Source organism: Lycorma delicatula, chromosome 3, assembly GCF_047948215.1.
Source record: "Lycorma delicatula isolate Av1 chromosome 3, ASM4794821v1, whole genome shotgun sequence".
In the NCBI taxonomy this organism is placed as follows: Eukaryota; Metazoa; Arthropoda; class Insecta; order Hemiptera; family Fulgoridae; genus Lycorma; species Lycorma delicatula.
The window spans coordinates 36,859,073-36,879,056 of NC_134457.1; the positions used below are offsets into that span (position 1 = coordinate 36,859,073).

Here is a 19,984-nt window from a genome sequence, read left to right on the forward strand (position 1 = left end):
AGTGGCATTTAAAACCAGAAAAATATAGAGGGTGTAAAAGCTTTTTCCAAAGGGAAATATTAACTTGCTGAACTCATTACTAAGTTAACATTTGATGTGATTGAATGAAAGCAGAATTTAAAAAAAAATCTTGGACCTTTATTTTCAGTTTGGGTACATTTTTTTATAAATACTTTTAATTATTTAGTTTTATTTTTATTCAAACTTATGTAGTTTTATTATATTTCATATTTATCACCTATCTTTGGTTAATTCAAATCATCTACCTGAAAAATTAAATTTCTCGTTTATGAAATTTTCTACTTTTTTTATCTGAGAAATCTTACCGTTAAAGCTTATAGTTATAGGAATTGCAGAGCTGCATTAAAGTAACAAAACATCCAATTAAAAATTAAGCAGCTTGTATTTCTTTTCTTTTTTTTCTTTTTGATGAATTAATTCACCATAGAAGCTTACAGAGAAGCTTGTAGTTGGAAGTATGGAAATGAAATGTTATAGTGTATAAAAAATGTCATAAATTCTCAGGATTTGAATCCAGAACGTCCAGATGAAAGGTCAGACACCACTACCCCACCAGGGAGATCGGTGGATCTCCAGTGATTTTTAACTTAATAGCACGATTGGGAAAAAATAATGTTTTTTTTATTTTTGATAAAAAATAAACTATACTATTTTTTGGAAAGCTTCTGATCAGATTAGCAAATGTCTTATCAATAAAATGAGGAATACTTCAAAACTAATGTTCAAATACGGGTAAATACTAAACTTTTACTGAAGTACTTTAATTAATTTTATAAACTATTATTATTTTTAAAATACATATACTTCGCATTACATTTTTTAAATAAAATACATTGCATGTTTATTTAATTTATTTTGGAAAAAAAACATTTTTTTTTTAAACTCCAAGTCTAACCTTATCTTACTTTAGTGCAAATAAATGCAATTAATAATTGAGAACAATGTTTTGATGTGTTTTTGTGAAGTAATGAAGATAAATAAAATAGAATAATATTCTATTTTAAATAATCAAACAATGCTATCTACATGAAGAGGGGGGAAAACATTTAATTTTAATTATAGATATTGTTTCCTTGTGAAGTTTTATTTTTTAATCTATACATTATTTGAGATATATAAACACATTTGAAAGAATAGATCTGACACATTATAACATTGTATCTTACTCATAACTGATGCACTTATTCTTCTGAGATTTTTTAAAATATAAGTAGTCTGACTTTTTTCTCTAAAAAATACATAGAACTGAAATCGAAACAAAAAAGAAATGTTTCATACAGATTGCATATTCTTAGTTATATTGGTATGTATAATATAATATATATTTTTTTACTGCTTTATTGCTTCGCAAAAAAATCATTACTGGTTTGTTTTCTAATTGCTATCAAAATGTAGTAGGTATCTGACGGAATTAATAAAAACGCATATGGATTGTTTTATGCTGTTTACTATAAAGTTTATATTGTTTTTTTTAGTTTTTTGCATTAAAAATAATCTTATTAAATAAACTTATTAAAATCATTGGTTTAATAGTGCTAAATAAATGAAAATTCTAGACTATCAGAAATAATTTGTATAAATCTGTTTATCTAACTCATCATAAAGTAAAAATTAACATATTTTATAAATAATTAAATCCTTTTGGCTATAGCTTTTTCATTTGAGATATTGTACAATTTTTTTTTTAACTCTACAGACTGAAATTTTCGAAGGTTTTCTCTTACTTATATTAAAACACTGTAACAGAAATCAAGCTTTTGTCAATATCTACTCCCTTCTAGTTAGAGAAAAATTAAAGGTTATTTTTATACTAGTAGAAGGATATAAAACTTCTAAAAGTTGTAAATGTATTCAAAAATATATACATTTACTCTTTTTCTAATACCACATTCAATAAATTGTAATATATAAAGACTCTTCAGGAATATTGAAACCATTCCTTAGGATTTCATATTCCATTACCATCCTTGACTAGGGACAGAAAGGGCACCTGATGAAAAAGAAACAAAAGTACAACTGTATTGTCAGAAATGTTTGCATAATAATAATAATAATAATTCAACTGCATAAATTATTTTTTCTTATAATGTGCAATGTTTTAGAACATCAACTACTATAATAATTTTAAATTGCTAAAAATTTAAATTGTTGGAAATTACAAAATAGTTTAAATAATTGGTTCCACCAATCAATATTTGTCGCAAAACAAATATACCACGTTCTTAATGAACAACAAGAAACAAATCCTTTTTTTTCTAAATCACATCTGCTTTATTAATAGATTAACTAATAACTTTAATTGTTTTTTTTTTTAATCGGTAGACTTGGTTTCCTGAAGGTTTTAATCTAATAAAAATTTTCGAAAGGAGTTGAATTTACCCAAACAATTGAAATTGAACAATTTTTTTTCATGATTTTATTTTGTGTATAAAAATCCATCCACCTTTTTGTCACTAAAAGCATTATACTATACGTTATGAAAAATGAAGTAAATAGAACTAAAGTTTAAATTTTTAAAACTGAACTAGATAATTTATTTTCTTTTTTTTAATATTTTGATTTTTAAATAAAAATATTTATTTTTAAAGATTATACTACTGAATAAGAACAAAATCTTATATTTTTAATTTATTTCTTTGAAGAAGGAAACTATAAAATTAAATTTTTACTGGTAGGTAACATTATAATTTAAGAAATCAAAATTCAATTAAAAAAATCTATTTCAAGAATATTTTGAAAACTTTTTCTATGTATTTTGATGTTTTTATTAGCACTGCATTATACATGAAATGTCTTAAAAGAAAAACTGCACAGCATTATTATTCTCTATATAAGTAGCAACTTATACTAAAAATAATACAATCAATGCAGGTTTTAATAAAAGTGCTATTTAAAAACAGCTTGCATAAGTAACATAAATTTACCGGCTAAGCCAGTGAAGGTCTGAAATTCAATCGGTTTAACCTCTATTTATAATGTTATGATAAAATAATTTCTTTTATTGAAAACATTACCAAAATCATGAATTTTCTTTTTGTAAAATGGTTTATTTCTAATTTTTTGATGTATAGTTGTATTTATTTATATAAATACAAACAAACTGATTATTTTTATATTTGTGAAGGAATTAATAAAAATGTAATGGTGTGGCTTTCGTTTTGTGTTCTTTTTATGATTAAAATGTTCACTGAAATTTGTTTTAAATAAATTAAAATAAAAAATGTTGAATATAATTTTTTTTTAATTTAGGAGTTCTTCCTTTAATAGTAGGGATATTAAGTTATTTTAGTAATGACTTTATCGTTTAACGACATTAAATGACAGTCTCAATAATTGGCAGGGTTATTCTCAATAATAACTGACATCCCATGATGATCCTGCCAGAGAAATTGAGAGGTTGGGTGATTTCCCAATGTCTTCAACACTGAGCCAAATTGCATAACAGTATATTAAACCAATAGAATTAGAATAGAAAGAAAGAGTAAAAGCTAATCCTTCTGGAAATATTAACTTACTGAACTCATCACAATTAAATGCCAATGTTTAACAGCGATTGAAAAAAAGCGGAATTTAATGAAAAATCATTGTATTTTACTTTATTGTGGATTTTTATTTTCAAGTTTGGTACAATTTATTTTACAAAAAACTTTTTTTTATCTAGATTTATTTTAATTCAAACCTTATTTAGTTTTATTATAATTCAAATTTATAATGTACTTTTTAATTCAGATAATCTACCTGCAAAATTAAATTTTTCATTTATGAAAATCTTCTACATATGTTATGTGAAAAATACCTTATGTTATGCCTTATAGTTGTAGGAGTTGTAGAAATACAGTGACAGTATGATCACTACCTTAAATGATATAAAAACGTTGTTTTTAAATGTAGTTTTGCGTTTTTTCATTAGTCTCATTTTCAGTATAAACAGCTGTTTCATAGAATTATCCATGAAAAAATAAATAACATGGTTATCCTTGAACCTTTTGAAAGGATTGCTAATAAAAGCTTTGCATAGTTATAAATACTCTGATTTTTGTAATTCTGTTAAGGTCAAACTACATGAGATACAAAAAACCATATTACATGAATGACAACAATAGATAAACTTGTTATTAGATTTGTTATCATAGTAACATTCATTATGCATAAACACTAAGTCATTAAGTACCATATGTTTATATTTTTTGCTTGATGAATTAATTCGTCTCAGAAGTTTACAGAGAAGCTTGTACGTAGAAATAGGAAATTGAATTTTGTAATGTATGAAAAATTCCACTTCTTACCAGGATTTGAACCTGGGACTGCCAGATGAAAGGACGAGGTGCTACCTTCCTGTCAGGGAGATTGACGGATTTCCGTGGATTTTTAAATGTGTTAATGAAAACTTAATTAGTAAGATTGTGTGAAAATAAAGATTTTATATTTTAAACAATAAAAAGTAAACTACACTCTCTTTTAGAAAGTTTCTGATCAGATTAGCAAATGTCTATCAATAAAATAAGGGATAGAATGAAATTAATGTTCAGATAAGTGTAAAATGTAATTATTTCAGAAGTACACTAATTAATTTTACTCATAAGCTATTATTATTCTTAAAATACATACACTCTGCATTGCATTTGTCAATTAAAATATTATATGTTTACTATATATATATATGTTTATACACTATAAATACTATAAATATACTATAATTATATACTATAAATTTGTATATGTATATATACTATATATATGTTATATGTTTATTATATGTTTACTATATATGTTTAATATTATATGATACGTTTACTTTATTTATTTTGAAAAAAACATATTTTCTTTTAAACTCCAAGTCCAATCTTATCTTACTTTAGTGCAAATCAAACAATTACTAATTGAGAAAAATGTTTTGATGTGTTTTTGTTAAGTAACTAAGATAAATAAAATAGAATAATATTCTACTTTAAATAATCAAAGAAAGCTATCTACATGAAGAGGAGGGAAAACATTTAATTTTAATTATAAATATTGTTTCCTTGTGAAGTTTTATTTTTTAATCTATACATTCTTTGAGATATATAAACACATTTGAAAGAATAAATCTGATACATTTTAACATTACATCTTACTCATAACTGATGCACTTATCCTTCTGAGGTTTTTTAAAATTTAAGTAGTTTGAAATTTTTCTCTAAAAAATACATAGAACTGAAATACAAACAAAAAAACATGTTTCATACAGATTGAATATTCTTAGTTATATTGGTACGTATAATACAGTATTAATTTGATTATTGCTTTATTGCTGTTCATAAAAAAATCATTAGTGATTTGTTTTCAAATTAATATAAAAACATTCACATTAATATATAAACAGATGGAATTGATAAAAATGCATATACATAGTTTTATGCTGTTACTATAAAGTTTATATTCCTTTTTTATTTCTTTCACATTCAAAATAATCATTCTGAAATAATCTTTTTAAAAGTATTGGTTTAGTACTGCTAAATAAATGAAAATTCTAGACTATAAGAAATAATTTGTATATTTCAATAGCTTTTTCAATTGAAACATTGTGCCATTGTTTTTTTTAACTCTTACAGACTTAAATTACGGACTTATTGGAAGGTTTTCTCTTACATATAATAAGACAATGTAACAGAAATGCTATTTTTTTTCTTATTCACATTGTTTTATCAAATTAACTAGTAATTTAATTTTTTTTTGTAATTATTAGATTCAGTTTCCCAAAGATTTTAATCTGAAAAAATATTTTCTAAAGGAGTTGAATTTATCCAAACAAGTGAACAATTTTTTTCATGATTTTATTTTGTGTATAAAAATCCTTCCAACTTTTTTTAAATTAAAATGCATTATATTTTATATTATGAAAAATGAAGTAAGTAAAACTAAAGTTTACATTTTTAAAACTGAAGTAATTAATTTATTTTCATTTTTTTTATATTTTCTTTTTTAAATAAAAATATTTATTTTTAAAGATTATATTGAATAACAACAAAACCTTCCATTATTTTTTTAATTTGTTTCTTTGAAGAAGGAAACTAGAAAGTTAGATTTTTACTGGTAACATTATAATTTAAGAAATCAAAATTCATTTAAAAAATCTTTTTCAAGAATATTTTTAAATTTTTTTTATGTATTTTGATTTTTTCATTGAGACTGCATTAGACATGAAATGTCTTAAATGAAAAATTTCTCAGCAGTAATAATCCCAATGTAAGTTATAATTTTTAGCGCAGGAAATAATACAATCAATCCTGATTTTAATAAAATTGCTAATTAAAAAAAGCTTGCATAAATAGCATAAACTTACTGGCTAAATCAGTCAAGTTCTGGAATTCAATCATTTTAAAATCTACTTATAATTTTATGGTAAAATAAGTCCTTTTTGTTGAAAAACAATAACCTAAATAACGAATCTTTTTTGTATAAATGTTTATTTCTCACTTTATGATGTATAGTTGTATTTATTTTTTTCTATAAATACAAAAAAAACTGATTATTTCTATACTTGTGGAGAACTTAATAAAAACTTAATGGTGAGACTTTTGTTTTGTGTTCTTTAATAATTAAAATTCTATTTCTATTTTAAATAAATTAAAATAAAAATTTTTTAAAATGTTGATTTTTTTATATTTAGGGGCTCTTCCATTATGGGTAGGGACATTAAATTATTTTACTGCTGACTTTGACAAATAACATTTTGAGCATTAAAAATTTGAAATTGCTAAAAAAATTTTTTCATCTTGGGTGCCCTTATATTTAAGGGGTAGCATTGGGTTAGGATTAATTTTTAACAAAATAATCGCTAATAGTTGATAAATTTAAAAACAAAACTTTAAATTTGTTTAAAAATATATAGATACCAAAGTAATTCTAAATGAACAAAGTCCTAATTTTGTAAAAGGAGGTGAAAATTACTGATAAAAATTATTTTTTTCAAAAAATATAAAAAATAAGGGTATCAAAAAATTAAGATTTTTACATTTTAAATGCAACGGGTAACTTGTGAGATAATTGAAAATTAAAAAAATATTTTTTGTTACCCTAGATTATAGGTGAGACGGGCAAAATATGTTTAGTGGTTTGAAGGCCTACTGGTGTAAAAATAGAGATGCAAAAACTCCCATTAATTTGTTTTCTGAAGCAAGATACAGCTAAAAATATAAAAAGTAATTTTTTGAGAAGGGTGTTAATATTAAATAACATTTTTCGCAATTTGTTATCTTGATAAAAAAACTTCAACTTTAGCAAACATTTTTTGCTAAAGTGTCCTTGGAAAGATATTAAATTTTATTTTTGTCAAAACTCTCCAATACTTTAAAATTTTTTGAAAAATTTAGTATACTTTCACCTGCCTCCAAAGGTATTATCCGGTCTACCAAGCTTGAAGAAAGTCAGTTAACAAGGTCCAGAGTTAGTGACCAAATTCAGGCCATCAACATCGACATAGGCTTAAACATCCATCTGACAAAAATTAATTTTTTGAGTTGAGATCATTAAAATAAAAAACCTTTGACAAATTATTTAGTATCTATTTTAATCGATATTTTTTTTGTTAAAAAGGTTTTTTTAAATGTCTCCTTAAAACACAAAACTTTTTTAAAAAAATCATTTTTAACTTAATTCCACATTTATATACTTTTCCACGTAGCTGGGAAAGTAAAAATACAGTTTCCACTACAGAAACAGATTATATAAATTATTTAATTTCAAGGTACTGTAAAAACTTGCAGTTGCCAGGTGAAATTCGACAAAAGTTTACATCTAATGTTTAGTAGGAATTTGGTGTTTTATTAAAAATATTGCAATTATTACAATTATTGAAAAAGTTATTTTTTTGTATAAAAATTTGAGAATATTTTGATATTGAATATTCTACTTTTATTTACTCAAATAATAATTTGAAACTTCTGCAACAAACTTGCAAGTAGAAATTAATATTTGTTGTTTTTATTATTTTTATTGGTTGTTATAGATGACCACATGACCTTTCAACACTTCCTAAATACTGATTTTAATAGTAAATGCAGCAGAAAATTATCAGGTCTTATAATAAAATTGTTTAAATGTTAGATTTGTGTTAAAACTTTACTAGACAAAAAAAAGATTCAAAGTACCATTTTAACTAAGTACATTTTTAGGGAGATTTAAGATTTAAAAAAAATAAAGCATGCTATTTCAAATGGAATTTAAGCCTGGTTCTGGAATATCCATGAAGTTCCTTCTTTCCTTAGATACGCATTATTGGATACATTTACTCACTGATACAAAAAAACACATATGAGGTCTAAATGCAACAACAAAGATATCCTAAACATCACATAAAAACAGTACACATATACAAAGAAAAACAAATTTTATTTATAGCACATAAATATGCAAACTCAATGTGCTTGAACCACATGATATTTACAAGTAAGTAAATCTGAAAAACAACATACCAGTTTATCAAAATCAGATCAAATTCAGACAGATCTTTTTTGATGATTGAAACAAGCAAATTGCCATCTGTAAAAGCATTAACAACTGGCTTGTAATTTGGTGATATTCTGGAAGCATGGTTTCCACACTGTTTGAAGGTGAGCTATTAAAATTCATTTGAATAAATTAAAAAAAAAAAAAAGTATTATCATATTTTGTGTTGGTCATGAAAAAATTTTGCATTTCTAAAGTGAATAGTCAGCAGATAAGTTCACAATTACAGTTATTTTCTTAAGTTAATTGTTTTGCATTGACTATAAATCCAGACAAAAGGTACTGAATGTCTAATTAGAAAATATTAGCATTTTTTGGCTGTTATATTTCAAATAAAATTGTGAAAATCAAAAAACGTATTTTGTTTATTTTCTTTTGTTAAAATTTTATTTCAATCCTTTTTATTACTTATTTGAAGTAGTTCAATTATTTTAAATAAATTCTTACAAGTATTTCCCAACATTATTAATAAGTAGCAGATTTTTGGTTTCAGATACACCTAACAATGACTACATAAAATAATATGTGTAACAATGTTGTATGAGGCAAATAAAAAATCATTCAGTTACTTTTAGCTAAAACTACACCAGATGGTCCAGTTGACTTTCAGCAGCACAATTTTACACATAATTTGAATAACTCTACACCTATATAGCCAGTAAAATACCTAAATCCTTTAATTAAGTTCATATTACAATTTTTTTTTCTTTTCAGGTGTGCTTTGTGTCTACAATTACTGCTAAAAATTACAATTTGAAAAAAAATCCTCATCACAATGAGAAAATGATACCTGATAATTATGTTTCTACTGTGAATTCTAATTGCTCCAGTGAAGCTTCATGCACTAGCTGTTCTACTTTACGACTGTGCTATCCAAACCCAACTGGCCCTGGATACATAGACTACAAAACAGTGGAGTGTAATGGCACAACACCATTTTGTGATAAAGATTCTGGTAAAATAAAATGTTTATATGTGTTAGTAGAACATGCACTTATTTAGTAATTAATATTTATTATGCTATTAACTATATACTCAGATATAAATTATGTTTATTTGTCATCATTAAGTTAACATGGAAGTTGAGTGAGAATATAATGATAAAATTATTGATTATTGCTTAAACAATTGCCAATCATTAAATCATTGAATTTTATTACTTCTGCTTGAAATAATAACTTAGAATATAAATTATTGAAAGAAATCATCTAGCGACATACTATTTACAAAACCTTTTGTCACATGAATTGTAATTAGAATTTATTGATTTTTCTACCATTTTTATTCTCTCATTATACTAACAAAAAATACTTACTGGAAATCGATAAATTAGTTTATATATTAATTAGTTTGTATTATATTTGTGTCCACATAAATCATGCATATTTTAATATAATATATTCGTCTTCATCATCATCATTAAGGTGAAGTAATATTTTTCCTATCTAGTTCCCAAGGTATCAATATTTTAAATATTTATTATATTACAGCATCCTACTAATTGCAAAGCTCATGAAAGATGAAAAATTTATTACAAATTATGTTTATAGATATAGAGTATTACAGATTTGGATCATTGCAAGTCCATTCTTTTTTTTTTAGTATGCTATTAATAAAATGTGTAAATGAGATTTATTTTAGCAACAGGTTTAGTACAAAACACTCGGATAATAGTAAAAGATATGGAAACTTCTTTTAAGATAATTCTGTAAAAAAAAAAAATTTAACAACACAATATATTGTTAGTATACTGTTAAACAGAATTTTTGTTAGAGATATTTTATGACAGATATAAGATGTTTGAATTGAGTGTTTATATATATGCAAATATTAAATGAGCAGCTTAGATTCAGCAGCTTAGAAAGTTTCACTACACCAGGAAAATCTCGAAAAAGAATAAGAAAAATACTTGTTTAATTTTCATGTATGTCATAAAAAATTATTGACATTAAATAACTTGTAAGTGGTTTTGAAAATAGAACATAAACGTTTGGATTTCGAATTTACGGGTGAAACGTTAAGTAAAAATTTACGGAATATGGGTTTTATGTGAAAAAAGAGTACTAACATACAAAAAAACTAAGACAACCAAAATATTTTTCAACCTGAGAACTACTCAGTCGTAGTATGTTTTATATTAATAATAGTTAAGAAATTAACGAATTCTTCTTCACACAGACAGTAAATAAATAATGTATATGGTAGTAAATTTATTATTTAGTTATGCAATAAATAATATACATCAGAACTTAAAAGGATGTAAATCATATATTAAACATAAAAAGGGGCTAAAAAGATTGATGCATAATTTGACAATGTTAAGTTATTAACAAAATTATTTTTAAACAATAATTTTATTGAGTTTCAATTTAGTAAATTAGCAATGTTCAATACACTGTGAAATTTTATCAAATAAGAATGTATTAATATTCCAGTAAATTGTCTTAATGATCAAATTATAGTAAATTCATATGCAAGGGTCGGTCACTGCAGTATCGTTTGTAGCAAACCACAAGTCCAGTTCAGCTTTTGCAAATTGTTTATCTAATGAACTATTCCTCTGGATTACATAAATAAATAGAGTGGGCAACAAAATCTAGCAAGATCTGTACTGAAGTGTAGAACATTATTTGCCTCATTGTAAAATTATAATCACTTCTCAGTGATAGGATAAATTTGTAAAATGGATGTTGTAACACAAACATATATAAAACAAAAAAACCCAAAAATATATATTCTCACAATGTATATTTTTTTCAGATAAAATTTGTCAGTTAACTTGCCAAAAGTTACAATGAAGTGTGAATTTGTTTTTAAATATTGAGTATGACCTTTATGTAAGATAATTTAATTGTGTTTTGACAGCATGATCACTGTGGATATTATGTAATACATTAAGTTCTAAATCATTTGTTCATGAACAACCACTATTTAAATAAGTGTAAATGTTAGCAGTTATAATGCAAGAATTATCAATTACAAGATAACAATTTTATAATATAAATACAGTCACCACCTGGAAAAATAATTAACACCAATAACTGAAGTACCTTAAGCTTAGGTCAGATCTTAAAAAGATTATAAACACAACTACATACACCAATGCAACTAGTGTAGGTATAGGCGAATACTACAGCAGTGATGTTATAGATAAATATTGTAAAATGACAAATACTAATTTGAAAGAATTTCAAATCTTTAATAAATGAGTGCTAATCTACAGCAAACTTATAGCAAACTTATTATTCTATGCAAAAAATAATCAATTTAAAAGATATTAAATAAATTTTCATTTAATAAAAGACTATTTTGTTATATATTGTTAGCTTTTTAAAATACTCCCTGTTCTGGATGTCAACTTTACAATTAAATAAATAATTTTTTTTTAGGTAGTTGTTCTTCAACACCAACACCTGACTGTGGAACAAAGGATGAGTTTATATGTTTACATGATGGGACATTTCCAGATCCAAACAACTGTGCTAGATATTACACTTGTAAAAATTTACGAAGTTACTCCTTTGAGTGTAGCAATAATAATTATTATTATTATTACTATAATCAGTGTCGTCCTTACGGTTGTTACAATTTTTACTGTAGCGGATATAACGGGCGAAAAAAATTCTATTCAGGATCAACAAATGTATATACTTACTGCATTGGTGGTTTGCCTACTTTAGTTAATCGCTGTGAAGTAAATAGTTATTTAAATGAAACAAGCCAACGATGTGAACCTTATTGTGAGTCAGAAGGATTTTTGCGAGATGAAAATGATTGTACCAAATATTATCGATGTAACAGAGAAACATATGGTTACAAAAGAACCCAATTACAGTGCCCAGAAGGAGAAGCATACAGCACATATGAATTTCGTTGTTTACCTCTGTCGCAAATACCATCGTGTAACCCTAGTTCAGCAAGTTTGGCAATAACTTTATTTGATAAATAATATGTAAAGAAGAAGCCTTTTTGTGAAAACTGTATATAATATTTACACTAATTACTTTAATGATATTCATATAATTTAAATGATGATGGAAAACAGGAAGGGGTAACTTACTGTTAAGGAGTAGGATGTAATTCACAGCGTGGAAATCACATGGATTAACGTTTTTCCATATTTTATTACCGGTGTTATGTTTTCCCTTTGTAACTGATTTTGTTATAGTTGTTTTTATCACCTAGCCACTCCTATTCCTATTTTATTGTACTACATTACTAGTATTTAATTTTTTTTATGCCTGCATACCATGTATTATTGCTTATAAATAAATAAGGAAGTAACAAATTGTAATTGACTGCTTTTTGAAATGTCTTTTGAAGATCATCTGCAGATTTTAATTTTTCCTAATATCTTTATTCTTTAGCTTAAAAATTCTACATGAAATTAAATTTAATTATAATGATATAACTGACTTATTAAAAAAAAATACTCAAATTATAAAAATCCGTTACAGTTGAACAGAGAATCATATTCTTCAAAGTAAAAAGATTTTTACAGCTGACACCAGCTTTAACTTCTTTTATTCACAGAGCACTGCAATTTCCAATGAAATGTAGTTCTGAATAAGATGTTTTTATTCAAATTAATCCTTTTGATTTTTAATACCTATTCATTCTTACTTTACTGTATTACAATTACTAGTATCTAATTTTGTTTTATTGTCTTCGTATCATCTGTTATTATTCATAAATAAATAATGAAGTAATAAATAATAATTGATGATCTAGTAATAAGATTATTTACAGGTTTTATGTTTTCTAATAACTTTCTTTTTTGACCAAAAAATTCTATATGAAATTAATTTACTTCTAATAAATTGAGTTTGCATTTATCAAAAATCTGAAATATAATTAACACAAATGTAATAATATGCTTAGTTTAATATAAATATAATAATATATCTGACTCATTTTAAAAATATCTTCATAATTGAATTCCAAGAAAAAACACAATGGAGTTGTAAATCGTACCTAAATGAATTCATCAAATTTCCATTTTCAAATTTCAACCGAAAAATCCATTTTGATCATCCCTGAATGCGCTTTGATTAATTTTGGCGTGACGTCTGTACGTACGTATGTATATCTCAAATGCATAACTCAAAAGAGATTAGCCATAGGATGTTCAAGTTTTGAATTATAAACTGTTGTAACATCTAGTTGTGCACTTCGACTTTTTAATGCAATTGACTGTACAAAAAATATCCAAAAAGGCTGAAGAAACAAAAAATTTGGATTTTTGACTTTTTCTTAACTGCAGTTATAAGCCCTCATTGAGATTCAAAACGATATATCATAAGTGGTACTTATTTTCATTGGTTCCAGAGTTATAGCCAAATGAAAATTTAATTAATGAAATATTTAGATCTATAAGGGGAACAATTTTTTTCTTTACTTAATGTCTTTTACAATTTTTTTTTTTTTAAATTAAATATATTTATTTATTAATAGTTATTAACAAGTAAATGTAAAAAAAATTACAACAAATAACTATTCAATAATAATAAAAAATATGTATGAAAAAAATCAGAAGTTATAAGTGAAATAAAATTTTATGTACATTTAAAAATGTGTATATATATTTTAACATGCATTATTACATTTGTGTATATATAATAGTTTTAGTGAAACATCTGATTATGTAATATTAATTGAAAATTATAATTTAGAATCTTGTTATTTTTGGATTTTCTAGTTTATTTTTATTTAACTATTCTGGAATTTCTGTTTAATTTCATCTTCATTAAAGTTAACTTATCAGAGTGACTGAAAAATAGACCCTCACAAGAACAACATACACTTGAGGCATATATGCCCGGTCTTTAATAAATTGCAAAAATTCTTATCTTTTAGTTCATTACTCCTCTAATACTGTCGGACAATATTCTCCCTAAGTAGGAGGTGATAATCATTTCACTTATTTCTATTTTGTTACCAATCATTTAATTGCTCTTTGGTTTGATATAATTCTGTTCTAAATTTGTGTACACGTTCTCTAATTTTTAAATTTTCTCTCTTTATATTCATCATCCTCTCAATCTTTTTATTCTTTGCTTGGTTTTAATGTTTCCTTCCTCTTTATATTTATCATGTTCTCCTAATCTTTTTGTTCTTTCTTTGGTTTTAACATTTAAATTACTGTACGACTTTTACTTTTTTTTAAATTAATATAGTAATTTAATTACTTTTAAATTACTGTATTGTTATTATGATTATTATTACTTTACTTTATAGATTAATATATATAATTCTAATTCTAAAATACAATAAAATATTAATTCTTGTAATCTGGATTTTGAACTTTTTATTATCTGCAGTAATAAGCCCTAATTGAGAGCTTTTAAATAAAAAATCATAAAAAGTACTTATTTTCATTGGTTCCAGAGTTATAGCCAAATAAAATTTAATAAATGGAATATTTTATTCTTAAAGGCACATCGGTTCGAATCAGACTTCATATCCTTTTTTTAACTTTTTTTTTAATTTAAATATATAAATTTGTTAATAATTTTTAACCTCTGAATGTAAGAAAAATTTTACGATAAATAATAATTGAATAACAATAAAAAAAATAAAAAGATATCAGAAATTATTAATAAAATAAAATTTTATGTAAAAAAATACTATTTAAAAAACACAATTTAAAAAAAAGTGATTATGTAATTTAATAGGCGTATAAGGAAGTCACATGGTGTCCAGATCAGATTTTTTATTTTAGTTGTATGATCGTCGAGTTCCAAGGTCGTTCACAACATATTTTACGAATAAAGTACGACAATTCTTTGGTGAAAAATTTACTGGTAGCTGGGTTGAACGTAAAGAGCCGGTAAACTGGCTACCTAGATCACCGGACCTTACTCCCTGAGATTACTGTTTTTGGGGATAAATAGAACGTGAGCTATACACGCAAAAAACAGACAAACATGATAAACTACATTCATACATATCATCCTCATTCATCCTCTGAAGTAATATATTAAGGTGGTTCCGGAGGCTAAACAGAAAAAACAAGCTCTAAAATCATTTCCCAAATAATATCCCTTTCCTCCTGAATTAGTCTACATACCAGTGAAGGTGACTTGACTTAACATGTGAAAAAAATTTTTTAATTCTAAATTTTTCTTATTTTTTAGAAATAAATTAACCGTAATATTAGAAAGTGTCAGAAAAATATATAAATGATTAAAATCATATGATGGCAATAAAATATTAAATGAATAATTAAATGATTATAAATTGATAACTTTACTATATGGTTCTGATGTGATAAAGCTTATGCTATAGCATTTTTTTAAACAGTTTGTATTGAAAAAAAGAGAAGGAAAACATAAACCGACATAATATTAAATTTTATTTGTTCCTTAATATTATCAGTATTTTATTGTTAAAATTTAGACCTTTTTAGGTGGTATTTTATTTATATTTTTATCTTTTAGTATTTCATAATAAAAACACTTTAAAACGTTTTCATTAACCGTAAGTAAATTGTTAATTTGGCCTAAGTAAGATTTATGTTGTTAGTAACTAAAATAATAAGTAATGCAAATATTATCAATATATTTTAATAAAAAAAATTATTTATTAAATACATCACATATAAATACTTAATATTTATTAGATAAATATGTAACATTATAGCAATAAACAGAAAAGAAGTTTGAAAACCTGTTACCTGATGAAAGTACTTTTTAATTAAATTTTTCTGTAGTAACATTTAATCTGCAAAATGTTTTCTGTTGAATATTAAGGTTCATATTGTTAACTTTTAATTAAATGATATATAATGACAGTGATCAATCAGTGATGCAGAATAATTGATACAGTAGGCATTCATAAAAAAGTTTAATTTTTTATAAAAAATTGCTAAAATGTATAAATATAAATATGAGTTGAAATGAGAACCTCCTGCTTTTTTATATGTTTGAAAAAAAAAAATGTTCTACTACTGGATAGTAACAGTGTATATTTACACATTAATAATTAATTCATTGTTTTTCACAATATAAAGATTTATCGTTTTACTGATTTTATGCTGTCCACCTTAGTCTTTCTGATTGTTTATGATGATGCATCAGTGGTGGTAATCAAATAGTTTTCTCTTAGAAATGCAGTTGTCAAACCTTTTATTTATATACCACTCCTGTGAATTACTGATCAGTATTGTACCACTGAACTATTAAATATGTAATACGTCAACAAGAAAGCGATAGTTCTATTTCATAATGGTAAAGCAATAAAAAGTTACTTCTTCCTTCTAATCTTTTTTGAAAGTATATATTTATTTTATTGAAAATTCATGTATTGCAGTTTTTTTTATTTATAATACATTTTTTTATCATTTTTTACAAAAAAATTTGTTTCATTACAAAGAAATGTTACGTTACATGTTTACTTACATTACCGATTACAATATTTTTGAAGACTAAAATTTCAGTGAGAAGGGTGGTGCTGAATGTTTAAAACAAGTTTAGAGAAAGGTATCTGCTTCAGTTGAATTTAATTTTAAGGGCATATTTAGATCAAGGTTCAGTTTATTATATAACGTTTTTTTTACTGTCACCACCAGCAGAATATTCATTTAACCAAAGGTGTGGTAGAAAATGTAATTACAAATTACAATTCTTTTCTGGACAGCGATGGATATTCATTTTTAACCTTTGGCCAAAATTTAGCAAAATCCTTTTTCAAACTTCCATCGCAAGATGTTAAACTATCTAGCGTTCCAGGAATAAAATCCAGTAAGAAATGTTTTCCTATCCATAGGAATTTAGAATAATCTTCTCCTAAAGGTTCAGCAAGTTCTCTATTTTTCAAATTTTCTCTCTCTTTATATTCATCATTCTCTCTTAATCTTTTTATTCTTTCCTTGGTCAAAACATATCCTTTTTTCTATATTTATCATCTTCTTTTCATCTTTTATTCTTTCTTTGGTTTTAACATTTTTTTCCCTTCATATTCATCTTCTTGTCGTTTTTTTTTTGAGATATATTCTTTCATGTTATCTTTCTCTTTCATGTATCATTGTTTCTTTTCCATTTTTGATTATTCACCAGATAATCCAGTAATAAAAACGAAATATTTTACACCGTAATGTCGAAATTTACATTTGTAACTAGTATACAGGAGTTCATTAAATGGAATAATTTCATCATTATTTTTTTTTTTTGAGGTTTTTAGGGGCATCTACTACTTTGGTCATTAGCCCCCCCACTTCAAAAAAAAAGTAAAAAAGGGTTCAAAATTTTATATTCTGATAAACTTTCTGAATACAATGTTTACCGCCTAGGCTTTCCTTTCGGCCATCCTTTCTTGCACCGTTTTTCCATTCTGCAAACGGCCTCAACTTCCGATGACAGTGTATCTGAGACCTCAGACATGGCATCTTCTTCTCTTTCTGATGCCAATGACGTTCGCCGGCTTACATCAGGTGATGAAAGTTTCGTTGGTGCAGTTAGCATCGTTGCTATTGAATCTAAACTAGCAAGCGATGCACTTCCGACGGCTGACGAGCTGGATTCAATCTCTAAGGGAGTGCTTGGTCCAGATGAAATAGACGCTCTTACCGAAGCTGTTCTTTGAGCTTTTCGAGGCTCTATTGGTACAGTTTTTATATCGTGTGTGTCTGGTGCTTTCTCAATGATGGCTTGCACCTCTGTTTCGGTACACCCAGACTTTTCCTGTACTCTTGGCACAACATCCTCAGCCTTATGACTAGACGACGAAGTAATCTTTTTTCCTTTTTCAGATAAATTAAGATTTTTATTTATTATGTCAATTGGTGGCATTATGATCGCAGGTTTTGCTACTTCTTTATGCTGTGCTGGCACGTTTCCTATATCAACGACATCAGTCCGAGAATGAGCCTTCTCATGTTTAACTGATTCTCTCCGATGAGTCGACTCAATCTTTGAATCAATGATTCTTTCAATCGTTGTCACAAGACTTGGTGCCATCGTATTACGCATCTGCTCCACGTTAATTTTAGATGTGGAAGGGGCAGCAACTGCTTCTGCGTAAGTGGTCGATGGTCGAGGTGTACGTTGACTAACTATTTTCTTCGCTTCAGGATAACTGATTTTTTTTGAAGCGTTTTAACTTCCTGAATGGCCGTTTCCAGTTTATATACTGGGCAGTTCCTTGATCGGCAGTTATGATGCCATTTACAATTAATGCGTCTTTAATGGTCTTTACATGGATCACCCTCACGTGTTTTAATTCCACATATGCATATTTCCTGCGCTTCACATCTAGCTGTAGTGTGTCCGAATCGTTGATACTTAAAGCTTCTCATAGGCTGCGGAATAAAAGCGCGTACATCAAGTCGATGTATGCCAGCTCGTACCTTTTCAGGAAGGTTAGGCCTATTAAATGTCAAAACATGTGAGGCCGAAGAACAACTTCACCATTTCTTCTCATGGTTAGTCTGAGACACTGAGTCACTCCCTGACTCGACATTTCTTGTACAATTTCTTCTTCTGTACAATTTAGAAGATCGCGATAAACAACAACTCCACTTGTTGTATTTAGGGTGCTATGCGGTTGCACAGAAACCGCAAATTCACCGATCTTCTTCAATGCCTGGACATTCTGGCTTGACTGTCGTTGATAGTTTCGACGTGCAATCCATTCAAAATCTTTCGGATTTCTTTAACAGGACCACCAGCACAATTAGCAATCTCTCTAGCGATTAAGAATGGACTAACTTTTTTGAATTTTCCATTTTCTTTTGTAATAATTAAAAATCTTGGCTTAGGTACGTTATAGCCAAATAAAATTTTCTTTAAGTCTTTACTGATTCTATCAGCATCTTTCTTAATTTTATCTGATTCTTTACTTTTTGTCCTTTTCGCTTGTGAAGAATCGGAGGTTTCTAAACGAGGGTGTTTACGTGCACCCTCTGCCACGTTTGTTTGTTCAAGTATGTTCATGAAAGATTATCCCTTCTGTAGCAAGGCTAGCCGCCGAGGTACACCCCCACTCCAGGGCTACTAACCTTGGAGGTCCGATCCGGTACTCCGGTGGAACCGGCATATGTCCTGGCTGAGAGCGGATGCGCAATATCTGCACTGACTCCAGGCTCCTACTCACCAAAGCTTTTAGAGCTTCCATGCATCGACATACATGGGCACCATTGCTACATGCTTGCTATCGCATGGGGCATGTGGACAACGGAAGGGTCTCCGTTACACCTGCAATAACATTGACCCTGGCCGCCACATCGCCAGCTCTAAATATGGAATATGTCCACTTCCTAATCGGTTAATTGTTCGTATCCCGCAGGTGGCCGAAAAATCCAATCCATGTGATGACCTGATGGTGGAAACAGGTCAAAAGAAAAGCACATCCGAGGAATTTACTCGGAGCCCCGTTAGCCAGCTATATGTATTCTACATAAGTACAGCTGTTGCCGCCCTGGACGTGGAAGGTAGATGTTATGTTCCGGACGTGGGGATTACCTACCTCAGGGCATTAT

General features: G+C 26.7%; 1 protein-coding gene across 2 annotated transcripts; it reads left to right on the forward strand.

The window, feature by feature from the left end:
- The first annotated feature begins 1,166 nt into the window (after positions 1-1,166).
- Positions 1,167-12,802, forward strand: LOC142321509 (uncharacterized). 2 transcript variants are annotated; one of them, XM_075359647.1, is made up of 3 exons: positions 1,167-1,324; positions 9,223-9,463; positions 11,898-12,802. In XM_075359647.1, the coding sequence occupies exons 1-3, from the start codon at positions 1,289-1,291 to the stop codon at positions 12,455-12,457; spliced, it is 837 nt and encodes a 278-aa protein (XP_075215762.1). In that variant the 5' UTR covers positions 1,167-1,288; the 3' UTR covers positions 12,458-12,802. The 2 variants fall into 2 exon arrangements, with proteins under 2 accessions (XP_075215762.1, XP_075215763.1); XM_075359648.1 differs by lacking the exon at positions 1,167-1,324 and adding an exon at positions 5,134-5,271.
- The last annotated feature ends 7,182 nt before the right edge of the window (positions 12,803-19,984 follow it).